A 16,724-nucleotide genomic window follows, 5' to 3' on the forward strand; every position below is an offset into this window, starting at 1 on the left:
GAACCGCCAACGATAATTCTTTTTTACTAACTAACGTTGTATAATATAAACTAGATGTACTTAATGACTAACAGCAAATTTTACTATGGTTAGAAAAAATAATGAATTTAAATTTATTATATACATCACAATCAATGGATTTTTTAATAATATTTTTGTGTGCATAGGAACTTCCGTCATCTTGAAACGGTTGCACTGAAGACGTACAATTCCCGCCATAAAATTTTTTGTATTTGCAGCAGCTCAAGAGCTCTGCAATTGTGAACGAACAACAGTCGTTGCTCGATGTATAGTGTGCAAAATATTTATTTAAGTAAAAATTCGTCAATTTGTTTAAATATTATTATATAGTACTTAAAATTATTGTTAATCGTGTATCTTTTCCTTCGTAAACACTACGCAATTCTATACATATTGTAACAGTACTTTTTTGATAACCTTATAATGACTGAAAAAGTGATAAAAAGAGCACATAAGAAAAAAGGAGCATATAAATTGCCAGATCCGATATCTGTCGGTGAGATATTAACAGATATGGCAAAAAAGCAATGGATTCTTGGCAAGTCGATCGGTATCGGAGGTTTTGGTGAAATTTATTCTGGTATATATTCATATTTAACATTGATCTATTACTACTCTTATGCTCTTTATAATAAGTACATTCTTTATACTCCCTCCTATATTTTATAATTTATCGTGTATTAATAGAAAATATATACAGAAAGGATAATCATTTAATTTTTAATAACAATTACAGCTGCACCTTATAATGGGAAAATTCCAAAAGAATATACTAATGTAATTAAAATTGTAAGTATTAATGGCTTCTAACTATGTATCATTTGATGATTTGTTCCATGTGAAATCCTTTACATTTTCAAAATTTTAGGAACCACATGGAAATGGACCATTGTTTGTAGAAATGCATTTTTATATGAGAAATGCTAAATCAGATGAGAGTAAGTTGTTCAAATTTTAATATTTTAATATGAATTACTTTGATATCTAGATTCACTTCTTTCATTTTACTTTACATTTTATGATAAATTAGTATAAAGAAGGAAAGAGTATTATATGATTGATTTTAGTTAATAGTTGGAAACAGAAAAAGAAACTTACAACTCTTGGTATGCCACAATATATTGGTTCTGGAAGTCATGAATATAAAAACATAAAATATCGATTTATAATAATGGATCGGTATGGCACAGATTTATGGAAACTGTTTGAAGCAAATAATAGAAGATTTCCAGAACACACAGTATACAAAATAGCTTTACAAATAGTAAGAGGCAATCCAAAAAACAGCTTAATTCATTAGTTTATAAATCAATTTAAGCATTATAACTATTATTTTTTAAAAATGAATTATTACATTTCATATTATATCTAAACATTTTTTAGGTAAATGTATTAGAATATATTCATTATAAAACATATGTACATGCAGATATAAAAGGAGCTAATTTACTATTAGACTTAAAATCTCAAAATCGAGTTTATCTAGTAGATTTTGGATTGGCTTCTCATTATACTACAAAAAATGAATATAAACTAGACCCAAAAAAAGCACATAATGGAACCATTGAATACACCAGTAGAGATGCTCATATGGGAGGTAATCATTCTATGAAATTTAATGTACCAAATAATATAATTTTAATAAGATACATATTTTTACATATTTTAGTACCAACAATGCGCGGTGATTTCGAAATTTTGGGTTACAATATGATTCAGTGGTTATGCGGTTCACTCTTATGGGAGAAAGATTTATCAGACTCAGTTACAGTACAAAAACAGAAAGAAAGAGCTTTTGATAATATTTCAGAATTTTTAGATAAGTCTTTCCATAAATCAGTTCCAAATACTATATATAAGTACATGACTTTATTAGCAAGTATTAAGTTTAATGAAACACCAGATTATGAAAAGTTTAAAAAAATATTGACCGAAGGATTAAAACAATTATCACATAAACCAGATGGAAAACTGGAATTTAACAGTGATGTTAATTCTCAGAATGAAGTAATTCCAAAATCTACTCCACAAAAAGTGAAAAGAACTGTCGAGAAAAATAGGAGAAGTCCTCGTATACAATCAATAAAAAATTCGAGTCCTATGAAAAATCTTGATGATAGTACTGTAGGAATTGTAATAGACAAAAAACGTGGTGGTTTAAAGGATATTAAACTAGTATTGGATGAGATTGATTCTGATGAAGAATATGATATAAAAATAATTAAAAAAGCAAAAAAGATCCCCAGTTCTGTAAGTACATATAATGAGAAGAGCCCAGTTAAAAAAAATCCAGTCAAAAAGACTTCAGTTAAAAGCAAGGAAAGAATTAATAGAAATCGTATCATAGAATCGGATTCTGAACCAGAGGTAATATGTGCACCTTTTAAATTTAATAGCATATATGTACATGTATTACTTTATATATTATTTATGTAGATCACATCAAAAGGTACTAAATCACGGCCCATCAATGTTCCAAGCGTATCACTTAAAAATACAAGAAGTCGACGAAAAAATGTACTAATGGATGAAAGTGTTTCTGATGAGGATATGTTTAGTACATAATTTCAATATAAATGTGAAATAAATGTGTATGTTTCAAATGCGTTTATACGCATTAGAAATCTTATTTGGATGAGTTTTGTATATTATTGTATTTATAGCGAAATTTATAAAACTATTGATATTTTGATTGTGCAAAAGAAGTGTACCATTTGCAAGTGCATTTCATATTTTATAATCATATCGTACTAATTTGCATTGCTTGAAGAAATCAATATATTTTGATAAATACAATAAGGAATTGTACAAAATATAATTGTAGAATTAGTAATTTATGTAATTCTGTGCTGATTGTTAACCAGAATTGATCTTTTATATTTATGCAAGAATAAAGTACATTATGTAAGTCGTTTAAAATGATGGCATAATATTCAAGTCTTAAACAAACAAAGTATTAGTTAAAAAGATTTATCGATATATAACTTCTGTACAAGTAAATCACTTTATATATACATATACAAATACATGTTTGTTTATTAACAATGTTTACAAATTGTACTTGGTCACTTATTTTTTAAGCTTCTGTATCTGCGGTGCACTTATCTTGACTTTTCCGGGAATATTTCTAGCTATTGTTTCCTCTCTTACAGCCTTTAGTAAGTCTTTTTCTCTTGAAGTGATTTCTTTATCTTTCATAAAAACTGTCATAGCAGTCTTAGCTGCTTTTCCTCTCTTACCTGTACCTGGTGTTAGCTTTACCTTAAATCTAAAATATTGTAAATATATAGTAAATAAAAATTTTAATGTAATGTTATATAAAAATAAACCTGTTTAGCTTACTTATAATTTAATACAGTGTTATAGGGTGCTATAACGGGCACAGCAAATAACAATTCATCTTCTGAAACAGGTTTTCCTGTTAACTGATCTAACATATCTACTTCGGGTCCAGGACCTGGATCTTCTTCTTCAATGTTTTCTACAATTTGAATATTTTGTGGTGCAACTGGTTTCGCCATACCCTTCTTCTTTGTTTGTTGCTTTGGTCCAGATGGATCTTTATTTTTATTTTTTCTTTTATTTTCTTTTGCAGCACCTGCTGACTAAGAATCATTACATTATTACGTGAGAAGTTCTTTTTTGTAGCATAAATGTCATTAATTACTAAGAGATAATATTTACTTGAAGAACTTGCATAGATAATCTTCTATCTTCTTCATCTTGATCTTTATATTTTTCTTTCATTTTTTTTAACCTGCCTTTTTGTCCTCGTTTTAAAACAACCTGATCGTTTTTTTTAGGTTCTATCTCAATCTTTTCTTTATTGTCTTTTTTAAGAGGAAGCTTCTGTTTTATTTCAGAACTCTTTTGCATATTCACAGCATTTATTATTACGGGCTTATCATCACCTAAATAAATTACATCTAAATCCTTTTGTGGCATCACTGTTAACTGATTATTGTCAACATGTAATTTCACCCTATAAATGTTATTTCAATAATTAATTATATAAGTAACATAATTTTTAAACATAAAAAATTACGATGAATAAATCATAGAATTTACTTTGAACCAGAAACGTCAATTCTAATTTGTGTATCGGGAAATTGAACTAGATTATTTTCTTCATCACTAACATCTTGATTAACATTATTTTCTTCCATAATTATATCTACTTTAGATTCCTCTTGAATAGGATTTAAATTATTCTTATTTTCAGACTGCTCATCTATTTAATATAAAGGTATACAATATGAATTAATAATAATGAAATTTATCTTTTTATGCATTTACATATCATTTATACATTTATATAACATAACATTTTACCTTCTTCGGAATCCCCTATTAATTCGATTTCTCTATCTTCTTCAATAAGAGAATCTGTGTGTTCACTTTCATCATCAATAATTCTGACTCTTCTTTCATCTTTATGTCTTTCAATTGAACTTTCTTCTAAACGAAATAAGAATCCTAACCCCATCACTAATTGACAAGGTGGTAAGTAATTCTTTTTTCCACGAATCATAAAGGATCCAGTAGTAAGATATTCACCAGTTGGAGCCGTTTTAGATACTTGATCATTATTGACCCACCATGCCCCTGCTACTACTTTAGCATCCCATGCAATACTAATATAAAAATTATAATGTTTTTATAATAAAGACATATTAGTAAGATATAAGCATTTATGTACCTGTAAGCAACAGCCATTGTGCCCGCTTCAGCTAAAGTTTTTGGAGGCACTGAGTCACTACCAGGATTTTTAATAACTACAGAACTAGCACCAGTTAAATCCGCGTGAACATATATATCTCCAGACTTAAGGTATCTCTTTACTATCAATTCATTTTGCTGTTGATCCCTTCCACCAATAACTACAAAGTCACAAAATTATTGGCTTTTACCATAAATATTATATGTTTTTTATCGACTTACCAAGATAATTCTCAGAACTAATAAACCAATAAAATTTTTCAAACCAATATATTTTCCTTAGTTTGTTAATACTGTGAATAGTTTGGACTTCTTTTAGCGTTTGTTTTGTCTTCTTTTCTGCCGATTTTAGGGCCTTATCTTGCGATTCTATTGTTTTTTGTTGCTTTTTAGCTGCCGATCTCTTTTGATTATAATACTTTGTAGCATTTCCAAAGGCTGTATGTGCTAAATCAATGTCAATTAACATAGGTTTTAATTCTGATTCTTCATCACTATCTTCATAAGGATCATGTAATAGTAAAGAAATATGATTTGTTTCTAATTTTAGTTGTTTAATTGCAGATGCAACTGGATCTCCTCTGCTCTCTGCTTCTTTTAACAGCACTTTTATATCAGGCCAAGCCATTTGATTGGCAAGGGCACTTTGTATGGCTAATATAGCATTGTCCACCAAAGTTTGATTTCTAGAAATTAGTTCAGCTTTTTGTTTATCTAATTCTTGAGTTTTCTCTAAATTTATTAATCTTTGATCATGATCCTTTTTTACATTTTCTAATTTTTTAAGGGCATCTCGTTCTTGTTGCAAAGCTTTCAAGTCCAACTTTTGACCTTCCATTGTGGAAAAATATTCATCTACTGCAACATCAAAAGAATCAAATTCCTTGTATGGATAATTTGTATATTGTTCAAATAAAAATGGATGAAATTCAATATTGGTATATATGAAGTCTTCTTTGCCATCTGCAGTTGGTTTTGATTCTTTTTTTTGGATAATGTAACCTTTTGAAACATTTTTTCTAGCAAAATCCATCATTTCATTTGCATATTCTAATGCCAGAATTAATTTTGGCATATGTTCTGCAACATTAAAATCTTTGCCAATTTTACAACCCAGCGTAAATCCATGTTTTAATAAAACATGATCAATTACACTAGCACCAAATTCTACAAGAGGATTTAGTAATTTTTTCAAACTTTCTCCTGCTTTAGCACTCTGTAGATGTTGTTGTATATTTTCTATTGGTGGCATTGTATTCTGATGAGCACGGTCCATAGGATATTTCTCTTTAACAGCAAATCTAATCATTACATACTTTTTTAATCTCTCATAATTACACAATAATTTTACTTAATGTTTAACTTGCATTATAACTTACCTGATCTTATCTCCTTCTGTATGAGGCCTCAAAATATTTAAAATAGTCATTTCATGATCTGTCAACACTATGTTCCCACGATCATATAATTCTAAAATTACATGATATGCTGCTTCACCACTTCCAAATTGCAAATCGATCATTCGATCTACTCCTATTTGAGTGAGACTTTCAAGTCTTTTATTCTTAAGGTGTTTACGCATCTACAAAAAAAACATGACAAATAAATGTTTGTCTAAACTAATCGTCCAGATCTTATAATATAATGTACCTTCATCGAAAATCCTGATGGTGCTACATTTTTAGGCCATTCAAATGCCGTTGTATGAATTCTATTACCAGATTCTAATAAAAGGACACATTTTTCTTCACTTCGTTGAAGACGTATGAGATATGTTCGATGATCAATATCGTAGATTTGATTTACGCGCATACCAATAAACCTAAACGTTAAAATTGACATGAAATTATTTAAAAACACTTATCTTACATACTTCATCTTCTAACCTTTATGCACGAAAAACAACATTTTTACATTTACTTACTTTTGCAGCTCACATATCGTACAAGCAATGTCATAGGAATTAAATCTCGTTTTCATTTTTATACATATATTATTCCTTTTTAATTAAATTACTGACAGAACTTATTTTCATCTGACACTTAACTCTCACGTTGCATACGTATCACGCATCACTACACACACACACACACACACACACACATATCTACCACACAGCTACCATATACTTATATGTATATATATATGTGTACACGTGCAAACTCACATTTTTGCAATATTTATCTTTTACAAATATACTTGCAGTAAATATGAAGCAAAAGTAGTCTTAAAACATACGTATGTATACTATATCTAATGTATATATCTATACAAATAAAATTTTTATCATAATGAAATGCTATATTTAACAACAAAAAATTATAGGTACATAAAGGAATGCAAGGAATTTTTTTTACATTTTTTATTCAATTATATGAATAAAGTATAATATGAAATTTGCAGGTGTTAACGATAAGATTTCTGGTATCGTGCTCTTGCACCTGGACCACCAAATTTCTTTGGTTCACACCGCCTTGGATCGGCAACTAAAAGTGTACGGTCATACTGAATAAGGATATCTTTTACTTCCTTTTTACTTGCTTCATCGACATCTACAAAAAAATATTTCACATCAATAAAATGTATTTGCAATATGCTTATATGCATCTAATGTTAAATCTTTCATCAATACTTACACTTTTGATAATATGCCACAAGAGCCTTAGAAATAGCTTGGCGAATAGCATAAATTTGTGCTACATGACCACCACCATTTACTCTTACTCTAATATCAACTCCAGAGAACTTTTCCTATACAAGAAATCCAATAAATATAATATTACTAAAATAAAGACGTCCTCAACATAGTCAATATGAGGCACCACATCAGTATTATGATTTTCATAATCATAAACAGTCATTTTCGGAATAAGAAAGCATCACAGGAAAATATAAAGAAAATTTTGAAAGTTATTTTTCTGTCATTTAAACGAACGTAGATAGATATTTTTAGAATTCAATGGAATTGACATATTATCGAATACTTACTTTGCCGAGTAACAAAATAGGTTCTTGTAATTTATACTGCAATACTCGAGGTTCAACCAATTCCAGGGGACGTCCATTTACTCGGAGATTTCCACGGCCTCGTTTGCAGTAAGCGACCGCGGTTGCGCTTTTCTGTAAATAAACGTGTACATTTAGAAGAACACGCGCAAACATAACCCTACTCGTTTTTTGGTACTCAACACTTACTTTGCGTCCGAAGACTTGGACTGATTGTATGGGTTCTTTCTGTTTCTAAAAATAAAATTAAATGTCAGCTTGAAATCGAATTGAATATTTATCTCATATACAGAACGAAAAATTCATAGAATTTGGAATAGGAAAAACCTACCTTTTGCATGTTGCAAAGTTCGTCGTGGAAAGGAAGTTGGACGGTGTTTGTTGAACGGCCTCGATGTTTTCGGTACGAACTACACTAATCAAATTCAAGCTTCAAATGACTTCCGTTTATAAGCACAATTCAAAAAGGATTCGAGATCGATTAGTAATTAAACAAGTTTTATATTTATTATCAAGTTAGTATAGAAAAAAGGGAAAAAAAGGATTACATTTATGTAATTCTGATAATGGAAAGATAATGGAATAATAATAAGATAAAATAATGGAAATTAATACAATTGTATTGATTAGATTTTATATTGATTTAATATTGATTGGACATTAGTTTAATTTTATATAAGAACAATAACATTTTTCTAAATAATTCAGTACAGCATGTGTAGAAATGTATACAAAATATTACGTTCTGTTACAAAATACATCTCGTTTGGTCGATTCGTATCGATCTAACAATCAGGTACATTATATCTATAATTGCAACCATTAAACGATGTATCAAATACAAGATCAGTGGGGCAGCGGAATCTACTAATAACATATTTGTTGTATGCTTTTTGACAATAGTAAAATATTGAACAATCTTTTGGATCTCGAACAAAACCTTCCTGTGTGCATACAGAGTCAGACGGTGTTGATGATGGCAGTGCTGTAGTTGATGATGTCGGTAATGGTCTTGTTACAGTCGATGGATCAGGTGTAGGCAATTTTGTAGGAGTAGAAGTCGGAGAAGGAGGCGGAACATATCCTTTCAGTACCCTGTTTATGCTGCGCAGAAGCGGATATTTATCACCACATATGCCATGAAAGTCATCCGTTTCGACGCTCCACATCATTATACCTCCAAGTCCTTTGGACATGACGTACTTGGCCTTCTCTTCAAGAGATCTAGGAACATAGATATATTATTTTCTATACATCCTTATTTCTATATTTTTTATCTTTCTTTCTATGTTTTCATAAAGCGAATACTTACATGACGTCGTCGTATCCAACCCATTGGTTGTCTTTGAAAGCATAAGGCACACGTTGTTCAGGCTCGCGTTTTACGGTCCATCCCTGCTTAATATACTCGCAGATTTCGTTGTAACCAAGCATGCCACCTTCTCGCGTATAAGGACCAGCCTTTCCAGGACCAATGGTTGGAGAACCTATCGTATTATACGCGGAATTCGACAAGGTAAAGGATCTACCGTAAGCGGGAACACCAAGAATGAGCTTGTCAGCTGGTGCACCTTGTTCAAGCCAATATTGAACAGACGAATTCTAAAACGTAAATGTTTCATTTCAGAATCAATATATCGAATATTTTGTTATCAACTTCAATAAAAGTTAAAGATAACTGAGAATGCGATTTTACCACGTTGAGCTTAGCTTGCTCTCCTGATTCCTTAGAGGAAGGATATAGAGGAGCGTTAATCGCTGCGAAATTGTTCCACGATCCATTCAAGTCGTATGCCATTAAATTAATAATGTGAGGATATTGTGAAACTTGCGAAATAATATAAGATTTAGAAGCCGAGACTTCGGCAGCAGCGACCGCCACACTGAGAATGTAACCATGTTTATCGAATTCTTCTCTTAATTCTTTCAACATTGCAATATAGTTTTCTTTGTCGGCCAGTTTCCCGCCACGCTGGTTCGGATATTCCCAATCGAAGTCGAAACCGTCGAAATCATACGTTTTCAAAAACTTTATCACGTTCTGAACGAATCGTGCACGTACGTTAGGATTCGCTACAACATTAGAATATTTCGTGGAACCTTCGTTCCAACCACCTATTGCTATCAAAGCCTTAATTTTTGGGTTTAATTGACGAAGTCTGGTGAATTTTCCATAACCATCTCGGCCGTTTGGCAGATCTAGCCAGCTATCTAATATTCTAACGTTACCATCCTCAGAAATACCAACGAAGGTATAGATTATATGAGTACATAGATTTGGATCTATGTCGGTCGATTCGAATTGTCCACGTCCATTACGATAAGCTGCCCAGCTACCATAGTAACAAACTATCTTCTCTGAATATTAAAAACGGATTACGATATTGCAACTTAAGTTGTTTGATATGGCAATTACATAGAAGAACAGAATATATCCGGTATTACGAAATTAATGAACTGATTAAATACTGATAAGGAACTTCAAAAATAATAAATGTATTGATTATTTGCCATTTATTTATCAGTAATCGTGTATTTGATACTTACTATCAGCCTCGATGATCGCAGTAGCGTACACTATAAAGGCAATTAGAAATAGTACCTTCGACATCTGAAAATAAACAATTTTTTTAAGTATAGTTCAATTAATAATTGAAATTTCACCAATGGAGATATATACAAAGAACGAAGAACTTAGTGTGACATGTCGTATTCTGACAAAATGGATATTAAAAATTCTCACTATGATTATAAAGTTTTCATATTTTTCCTTTCATATAAATTAAAATCCTTCAATCGTTTTTATATCGATCTTTAATTTTTTGTTTAAATGATTATCGATTTTAATAAGGCCATAGATATCATTCCATTAATTATAATTAAGAAAATAAAATACGTGAAAGAAATTCTTTAAAATGGAGTTTGAATAATTATAATGTCAAGCGTCTCGTTTATACATATTCCGAATATTTCTTTAATTTAAAAATTGATACAGACGCATATGTAAGACAAATTACGATAAGTTGCGTTATTGCTTCTTTAACATAAAAGTGAAATAAAATAAAGCTAAAGAAAATAAAGCTAAAGAAAATAAAATGAATAGCTCTGTGAAAAGTAATAAGAATAGACAATATTGTTAAATGAGAATAAAAAATTTTTAAGTATATATTTTATGAAAAAATTTCAAAATTCCATAGTAAATGAAAATTTTATCTGTGTCAGATACAACATTATATAAACATTAAACACAAAATAAAGTTAGATCAAGATAGAAGAAATATTACCTGTCCGAAAATTGAAAAGTTCCACTTGTTTCAACCAGTATTGATATGTTATAAGATTATAAGGCAACTTGTCGCCTCTTAACTTAAGAAGTATTCCAAATTTATTTATCGTCTACAGATATCGAGTAATAATTGTTTCTTAGATTTCCTTAACTCAGACCTTTATATACCTACCATAGAAACTTCAATCGCAATCTGGACGCGTAATCGGAATTGATCATTATCGCTGTTTGTCTTTTTCCCTTATATCGTTGCATATCCTCCACCACTCCACCAGACGCTTACTATGTTAAATATGACAGTTCCTTTGTACGAAGGAAACATTATGATGAAGTTAGCGCAAATGTATTCACTAATGTCTAAATCAACGATAACGTGGTGTCAAAGATGCGAAAATTGTAAATATTACATTTGCAAGTATTGTATGTAATATTATGGAAATCAATTAGTTTGAACACGGTGTCTCAGTATTTCCTCACGTTGCATTACTTATCAGTTGTTTCCGAAGAATTCGCGAATCCGTGACTGTTCTAAATTAAATATTATGAAAGTTGATTTTACTGTCGGATGATACTTTGCCAACAAATTTCGCGCGCAAAAATATCTGATAAAAAGTGTAAACATGTACCATTTATCATTTTACTGTGTTATATAGGAAGTTTATATTATTTACATACTTATGAACATAATCTTAAACATGATATTATAAGATTTATAAGAGTATAGTTCAAAACTCACATAATTTTTATAAATACAGTTTTATTTATATATATACATACATTTCATAAGATTCTAACAATATTTTAATAAAATTATCTGCTACTAAATTATTGTAATGGAAATGAAGAAGACAAAATGAAATATTATTATAGATTTGAAATTTATAAAATTTTTAGAATCGTTTTTTTTTTATGATTTTATTGTTTCTTATCTGTGTCATTTTACGTATATACCTCCAATACTGTTTTGTATTTGGGTCTAAATCTGATAATTTCAATGGTTCAGTTCTGATTTGCCACAACCATTCAGGATATTCAGAATCTGGCTTTAATTTTATATCTTCTCCTTCTTTATAAATGTTTGATCCACATACATAATTCAATAATTTATTGACATCTTCTTCAACTGGTAAGTCTACTTTTTGTTTAAATCCTTTTATCTTCTTTAATTCCCTTTTATCAGCAACTAAAAAATAAAACAATGTATTTATGAAATCATTTGACAAAAATGAATATATAAGTATTTAAAAAAACAAATTTTATAATAGGAAGTAACAATCTTTGTAAATTAAACATAACATGTGCGACATAACCTCTACTTTTGATATGAACATAGGAAGTTAAACTTATACATAATGATTTTACTAAAATGTATTTTTACCTGCATAATTCTTCACCTGTATCGTATATTGTATTGCAATAATATTTTCTGTAATTCTCGGTAATCGCAAAATAGATAGGAGAGACATGATATTAACCACGATGATATAAACGAGTGTCGACAGTCATATGCCCAAAGCATTGAAGAAATCGTTCGAAAATTGAATCATGAAAATCAACATGGAATACAAGGAAGTTCACGTTCTGTGCGTGCGTGACATATTATTAATATCTTAGACGGAGACAGAAATACTCTATTCATCTCTGTCTGTCTCACAAGAACGAGAACTTCGTTATCTTCCATGTTGATTTTTCACGATTAGACACAACTCAATTTTCGGATGGTTTCCCCTAGCGAGTGTCAAGACCTGTTTATACGATCGTCATGGCCGCAACTAATGCAGTTACATCTATGATAGTTATTCTTTGCTATAGTTATTTCATTACGCGGAACTTTTAAATGTTGACAACGGTAATAAATCAAATGCGCAATGACAAACAATAATCGTTAGGCTTATGTTAGACATAGTTTTATCATGATTTAATAAAAAATCCTTAGTAACTAACTGTAGACTATGATCATATCAATATTCTTTTAAATGATTAAAATTAATTTTATGATCCTGAGGAACAATATACTAACTCAATCCTTTATGTTTCGGTTATGTAATGCCAGTAAGCAGCGATAGAGTAACGCGGGTAGGTTTTATCGTAAAATGATATAGCATATTGCATATCTCATAAAGAAGAATTTTTAATTCATACTTTTATTTTTACATTAATTTTCTTATACTATCGTATCTCTTTTGATTTATATTATAGGATAATTGAAATAATGTTATTTAATGTTTTAGTCAAAAACAGTAGGTTTTGCTATAAAAGGAATTAAAGGAGAACCAATAGTTAGTCATACAGAAAATCAAGAAAACAATAATTTTTTGACAATTGCTCCTGCTTTACCTATTTTACCTGGAGCTCCTATACCACCAAAGTTATTTAAACGCCGTTATAATTTATTCAGGTATTTACTTTTTAATTAAAAATTATTTATGATTTTGGTACTAAAAATGTTTAAAGCTTTGTATATAAGTTTTACATATAGTCCAACAGATTCTCCATTTAACATAGAACATGATAAGATCGATGGTTCTAATGCAGTTACTTTACAATGGACAAGCGAAGGGAAGACTGTCATGGCAACAAGAACATCTGCAGAAAAAGAGAAAAGTCCTGACAGAATATGTCTTGATAGACGAGGACTTACCTCTTTTCCAAACATAATTGGGGAGCCACGTTTACGTTTATTATCTCTTCAACATAATCTTCTTACAAAGATTGAAAACTATAATTTCTCTCAGTTAACAAAATTGGTGTTTCTTGATCTATATGATAATCAAATTGAAAAAATATGTAATTTTGAAATATTAGAGAATTTAAGAGTATTATTGATTGGAAAGAATAGAATAAAAAGAATTGAAGGATTAAAGCAACTTTCTAAACTGGAAGTTTTAGATCTTCATGGCAATCAAATTGTACAAATTTCAGATTTAAATAATCTTGTATCCTTAAAAGTGTTAAATTTAGCTGGAAATAATATTAAAGCAATAGGATACCATGATTTTCAAGGTTTAGCATCATTAAAAGAATTAAACCTCAGGCGTAATAAAATTAAAAAATTATTAGGTTTTGATGAAACACCACAACTGCAAAAATTATATTTAAGCAATAATGATATTTACAAGTAAGCATTTTATAAACATATATAAAAGATATGATGCATGATCTCGTTATAATAATATACTTGATAATTATATGTTGAATATTTAATATTTTAGAATTGAAGATATAGGAAATCTTGTTAAAGCGTTACAGCTTAGAGAAATAACAATTGATGGAAATCCTGTAACATTGAATGGGGATTATGTTTCTTTCCTTGTATCATATCTACCAAATTTACAATTTTTATCAGCTATGCCAATCACTGAACAAATCCGAAGAGCTGCTGTGGCATGGAGAACGACGAAGGAACAAAGTAATTCAACCTTTTTAAACCTTAGTGCACAAGTTTGTATGAATGCTCGAAGAGAGGAAATTATATCAAATGCTAAAATAAGTTGGGAACTTCTTAGATGTCATTCCAGATCATCCACAAATAATAGCAATAATAAAAACAATATTCGAAATAGTAATATTAATACAATGCAAATTCAGAAATCAAATAAATTCAATATATTAAAACCTAAGAACTTAGAAAAAGTAAAGTCGAAAGGTTTTGGGAGTTTAACATCTATAAATGAAAATATAGAAGCAACAAAAATAAATATAAAGAAAAGAAGTAATTCTAGCGATAATTTATTTCGATTAAAAGATACAACTAAAGCATATCCACTAGAATTTAAACTTCCACCAATTTTAGATTCTATCGTAGATAGTTTAATAAACAATAAATTTGATGAGAAAATAAAAAAAGATCTAACAAAGACGAAAACCGAAAGCGACACTGAGAGTACATCAAATAGTGATTCAGAGACTCTAGAAGGTCATGAAAATTTGCAAAGTTGTTTCAACTCTCATTTCTTAAACTCCAATAATTATGCTTCATCGTGCGATGTTAGTAAAATTGTTAATAATGAAACATTTGATTCCATTAATGTTTCCCCATCATCAGAAATAGCTGATGAAAAAAATGATCAGCCTTATGAAATATTGAAGTCTTCTAAGCTGTTAATGAATGAGAAACAAGATCTAACAAAAATATCTCAAAGTGCACAGTTTCATAATCAGCATGGTCTAATTGATTGTCAATCAAAATCAAGCATTGATTCTTCTGGATATTGTTCTTTAAGTTCTAAAACTAATAGCATTGATAGTTGTAAGTCAGTATTGAGTGACCTTAGTACCTCATCTACTACTAAAAATATATTGCAAAAATATAAAAACTTAGAAAAAGACAAGAACAAGGTGAAGAGTGCACAAGGGAAAAAAATAGTATGTTATAAAAGTAATAAAGCAGCAGCTGCTAGAGCTAAGTATAAGGCCGTTACACCACCAAGTCCAATCCCATTACAAAATACATTAAAAGAAAGAGAACAAGGTATGAGGCAATTATAATATCTGTATTATGTTATTACTCTTATATCTTTATTATTTTATAGGAGGGGATTATTTAATAGAAATAGTTGGCCGTTGTTTGAATATTTATGGTCAAGGTGCATTGCGTTTTATTGATCGACTTTGGGACTCTTCAAAAGCTCAAGACGTTAATATAGTTAAATTTAATTATGTGCAGTTTAATGATGTAGCCAAAGTGTTGTGTAAAATAAAAAATAGATTTCCAAATTTAGAACATTTTATGTTCAAGGAAACTAATATTAGCTATCTTGGACAGCTCAATGCATTAGCTGAAGTGCAGGGATTAACAAGTATTCATATAGAAACTGGAAATCCAATTATATCAAAGGATTGGAAAGTTTATGCTATATTTCGGTTAGCTCACTGGGGCTTAAAAATTATCAATGGAAAAGAAGTAATTATACCTTAACTTTTCTTATAAGTCTGTATAACAATATTAAAAGCCAAGAATTACTAATTCATATTAATAGAATTAACAATTTTTTTTTCATAGGTCACAAATGAAGAAATTGATTTAGCAAATGAAGAATATGCTGGTCTTGTTGATATTGTGATGTGTTCACTGCCAGAATCTTTATTACAACCTTTATTACAAAGACTTCATTTAGAAAAACTGCAAAGACAAACTGGAGAAATTACTGCCAAACAATTTTTACTTAACAGTGATCCAGCTCTAAGAAGCGTTGTTGCTAAGGAAGCATTGCAATGGAGAAAAGGAAGTATAACACAGGTAATCAACTATTCAATAAATATTTTTAGGATGAAAAAAAATTTTAATTCAATTCAATTTGAATTTTTAAATAACTGCTTTTAACTGCAGGAAGATCTTATTTGGAGACACAGAGGAAAAATACATTTACTAAATTTAATAAACCTTACTGTAGATGCAATACAGAAGTTACAACTACTCGAAAACAAATGGCCACGTATTTTATATGAAATAATTCATACTACCTTGTTTGATTTTTCTGAGATGGACGAATATATGAAACGCTGTAGTAAAACACTCGAAAATGATAAATAACAATTATATCAGTGTATAATTTATTGTATATAATGTATGAAAAAGAGAGAGACAGGATTGATAAAATTGATTTAAATACTTTTCATAAAATTATACAGAATTATTGTTAAATAAGCTTACATGATCATATAAATTTGTATGAATTCACAGAATATGTTT

General features: G+C 29.6%; 6 protein-coding genes across 9 annotated transcripts; 2 read left to right on the forward strand and 4 right to left on the reverse strand.

The window, feature by feature from the left end:
- The first annotated feature begins 185 nt into the window (after positions 1-185).
- On the forward strand, positions 186-2,941 carry LOC100741542 (serine/threonine-protein kinase VRK1). Its single transcript, XM_003488714.4, has 7 exons — positions 186-601; positions 758-810; positions 890-959; positions 1,089-1,285; positions 1,405-1,618; positions 1,691-2,388; positions 2,458-2,941. The coding sequence occupies exons 1-7, from the start codon at positions 445-447 to the stop codon at positions 2,584-2,586; spliced, it is 1,518 nt and encodes a 505-aa protein (XP_003488762.1). The 5' UTR covers positions 186-444; the 3' UTR covers positions 2,587-2,941.
- Positions 2,942-2,975: 34 nt separating this feature from the next.
- Positions 2,976-6,845, reverse strand: LOC100742506 (nuclear export mediator factor NEMF homolog). 2 transcript variants are annotated; one of them, XM_003488722.4, is made up of 10 exons: positions 6,665-6,845; positions 6,391-6,562; positions 6,120-6,322; positions 4,963-6,041; positions 4,721-4,901; positions 4,354-4,655; positions 4,090-4,252; positions 3,706-4,003; positions 3,364-3,626; positions 2,976-3,289 (listed from the first exon to the last, which is right to left on the reverse strand). In XM_003488722.4, the coding sequence occupies exons 1-10, from the start codon at positions 6,718-6,720 to the stop codon at positions 3,091-3,093; spliced, it is 2,916 nt and encodes a 971-aa protein (XP_003488770.1). In that variant the 5' UTR covers positions 6,721-6,845; the 3' UTR covers positions 2,976-3,090. The 2 variants fall into 2 exon arrangements, with proteins under 2 accessions (XP_003488770.1, XP_033176155.1); XM_033320264.1 differs by lacking the exons at positions 6,391-6,562; positions 6,665-6,845 and having other exon boundaries at positions 4,963-6,027; positions 6,120-6,254.
- A 242-nt stretch (positions 6,846-7,087) lies between these two features.
- On the reverse strand, positions 7,088-8,199 carry LOC100742828 (40S ribosomal protein S16). The gene is made up of 5 exons (XM_003488725.4): positions 8,078-8,199; positions 7,936-7,980; positions 7,729-7,860; positions 7,377-7,491; positions 7,088-7,292 (listed from the first exon to the last, which is right to left on the reverse strand). Exons 1-5 carry the CDS (start codon positions 8,084-8,086, stop codon positions 7,147-7,149), a joined length of 447 nt encoding a protein of 148 aa, XP_003488773.1. The 5' UTR covers positions 8,087-8,199; the 3' UTR covers positions 7,088-7,146.
- Positions 8,200-8,489: 290 nt separating this feature from the next.
- Positions 8,490-11,188, reverse strand: LOC100742946 (chitotriosidase-1). The gene is made up of 5 exons (XM_003488726.4): positions 11,031-11,188; positions 10,294-10,357; positions 9,443-10,104; positions 9,059-9,348; positions 8,490-8,970 (listed from the first exon to the last, which is right to left on the reverse strand). The coding sequence occupies exons 2-5, from the start codon at positions 10,355-10,357 to the stop codon at positions 8,532-8,534; spliced, it is 1,455 nt and encodes a 484-aa protein (XP_003488774.1). The 5' UTR covers positions 11,031-11,188; the 3' UTR covers positions 8,490-8,531.
- A 584-nt stretch (positions 11,189-11,772) lies between these two features.
- LOC100741665 (39S ribosomal protein L54, mitochondrial) lies at positions 11,773-12,689 on the reverse strand. Its single transcript, XM_003488715.3, has 2 exons — positions 12,411-12,689; positions 11,773-12,215 (listed from the first exon to the last, which is right to left on the reverse strand). The coding sequence occupies exons 1-2, from the start codon at positions 12,496-12,498 to the stop codon at positions 11,923-11,925; spliced, it is 381 nt and encodes a 126-aa protein (XP_003488763.1). The 5' UTR covers positions 12,499-12,689; the 3' UTR covers positions 11,773-11,922.
- Positions 12,690-12,760: 71 nt separating this feature from the next.
- LOC100743068 (leucine-rich repeat-containing protein 49) lies at positions 12,761-16,595 on the forward strand. Of its 3 annotated transcripts, none has more exons than XM_012384529.3 (7): positions 12,761-12,881; positions 13,264-13,430; positions 13,512-14,150; positions 14,245-15,503; positions 15,565-15,935; positions 16,035-16,271; positions 16,362-16,595. In XM_012384529.3, exons 1-7 carry the CDS (start codon positions 12,870-12,872, stop codon positions 16,563-16,565), a joined length of 2,889 nt encoding a protein of 962 aa, XP_012239952.1. In that variant the 5' UTR covers positions 12,761-12,869; the 3' UTR covers positions 16,566-16,595. The 3 variants fall into 3 exon arrangements, with proteins under 3 accessions (XP_012239952.1, XP_024222721.1, XP_012239951.1); XM_012384528.3 differs by lacking the exon at positions 12,761-12,881 and adding an exon at positions 12,904-13,108; XM_024366953.2 differs by lacking the exons at positions 12,761-12,881; positions 16,362-16,595 and adding an exon at positions 12,900-13,108 and having other exon boundaries at positions 16,012-16,138.
- The last annotated feature ends 129 nt before the right edge of the window (positions 16,596-16,724 follow it).

Source organism: Bombus impatiens, unplaced genomic scaffold, assembly GCF_000188095.3.
Source record: "Bombus impatiens unplaced genomic scaffold, BIMP_2.2 scf_0263, whole genome shotgun sequence".
In the NCBI taxonomy this organism is placed as follows: domain Eukaryota; kingdom Metazoa; phylum Arthropoda; class Insecta; order Hymenoptera; family Apidae; genus Bombus; species Bombus impatiens.

Excerpts from the sequence above, each read along its gene's own strand:
- LOC100741542 (XM_003488714.4), top strand. The coding sequence starts at position 445 with ATGACTGAAAAAGTGATAAAAAGAGCACATAAGAAAAAAGGAGCATAT. Across the intron at positions 811-889 it reads ATACTAATGTAATTAAAATT|GAACCACATGGAAATGGACC; the intron begins GTAAGTATTAAT and ends TCAAAATTTTAG. Across the intron at positions 1,286-1,404 it reads ACAAAATAGCTTTACAAATA|GTAAATGTATTAGAATATAT; the intron begins GTAAGAGGCAAT and ends AACATTTTTTAG.
- LOC100742506 (XM_003488722.4), bottom strand. The coding sequence starts at position 6,720 with ATGAAAACGAGATTTAATTCCTATGACATTGCTTGTACGATATGTGAG. Across the intron at positions 4,902-4,962 it reads TAGTTCTGAGAATTATCTTG|TTATTGGTGGAAGGGATCAA; the intron begins GTAAGTCGATAA and ends GTGACTTTGTAG. Across the intron at positions 4,656-4,720 it reads ACAATGGCTGTTGCTTACAG|TATTGCATGGGATGCTAAAG; the intron begins GTACATAAATGC and ends TTTTTATATTAG.
- LOC100742828 (XM_003488725.4), bottom strand. Across the intron at positions 7,492-7,728 it reads CTATTTTGTTACTCGGCAAA|GAAAAGTTCTCTGGAGTTGA; the intron begins GTAAGTATTCGA and ends TTTCTTGTATAG. Across the intron at positions 7,293-7,376 it reads TGTGGCATATTATCAAAAGT|ATGTCGATGAAGCAAGTAAA; the intron begins GTAAGTATTGAT and ends ATTTTTTTGTAG.
- LOC100743068 (XM_012384528.3), top strand. The coding sequence starts at position 13,079 with ATGCCAGTAAGCAGCGATAGAGTAACGCGG. Across the intron at positions 15,936-16,034 it reads AAATTATCAATGGAAAAGAA|GTCACAAATGAAGAAATTGA; the intron begins GTAATTATACCT and ends TTTTTTTCATAG. Across the intron at positions 16,272-16,361 it reads GAAAAGGAAGTATAACACAG|GAAGATCTTATTTGGAGACA; the intron begins GTAATCAACTAT and ends TTTTAACTGCAG.
- LOC100742946 (XM_003488726.4), bottom strand. The coding sequence starts at position 10,357 with ATGTCGAAGGTACTATTTCTAATTGCCTTTATAGTGTACGCTACTGCG. Across the intron at positions 10,105-10,293 it reads TGCGATCATCGAGGCTGATA|AGAAGATAGTTTGTTACTAT; the intron begins GTAAGTATCAAA and ends TTTAATATTCAG. Across the intron at positions 9,349-9,442 it reads AGCAAGCTAAGCTCAACGTG|AATTCGTCTGTTCAATATTG; the intron begins GTAAAATCGCAT and ends TTTACGTTTTAG.
- LOC100741665 (XM_003488715.3), bottom strand. The coding sequence starts at position 12,498 with ATGTCTCTCCTATCTATTTTGCGATTACCGAGAATTACAGAAAATATT. Across the intron at positions 12,216-12,410 it reads ACAGGTGAAGAATTATGCAG|TTGCTGATAAAAGGGAATTA; the intron begins GTAAAAATACAT and ends TTTATTTTTTAG.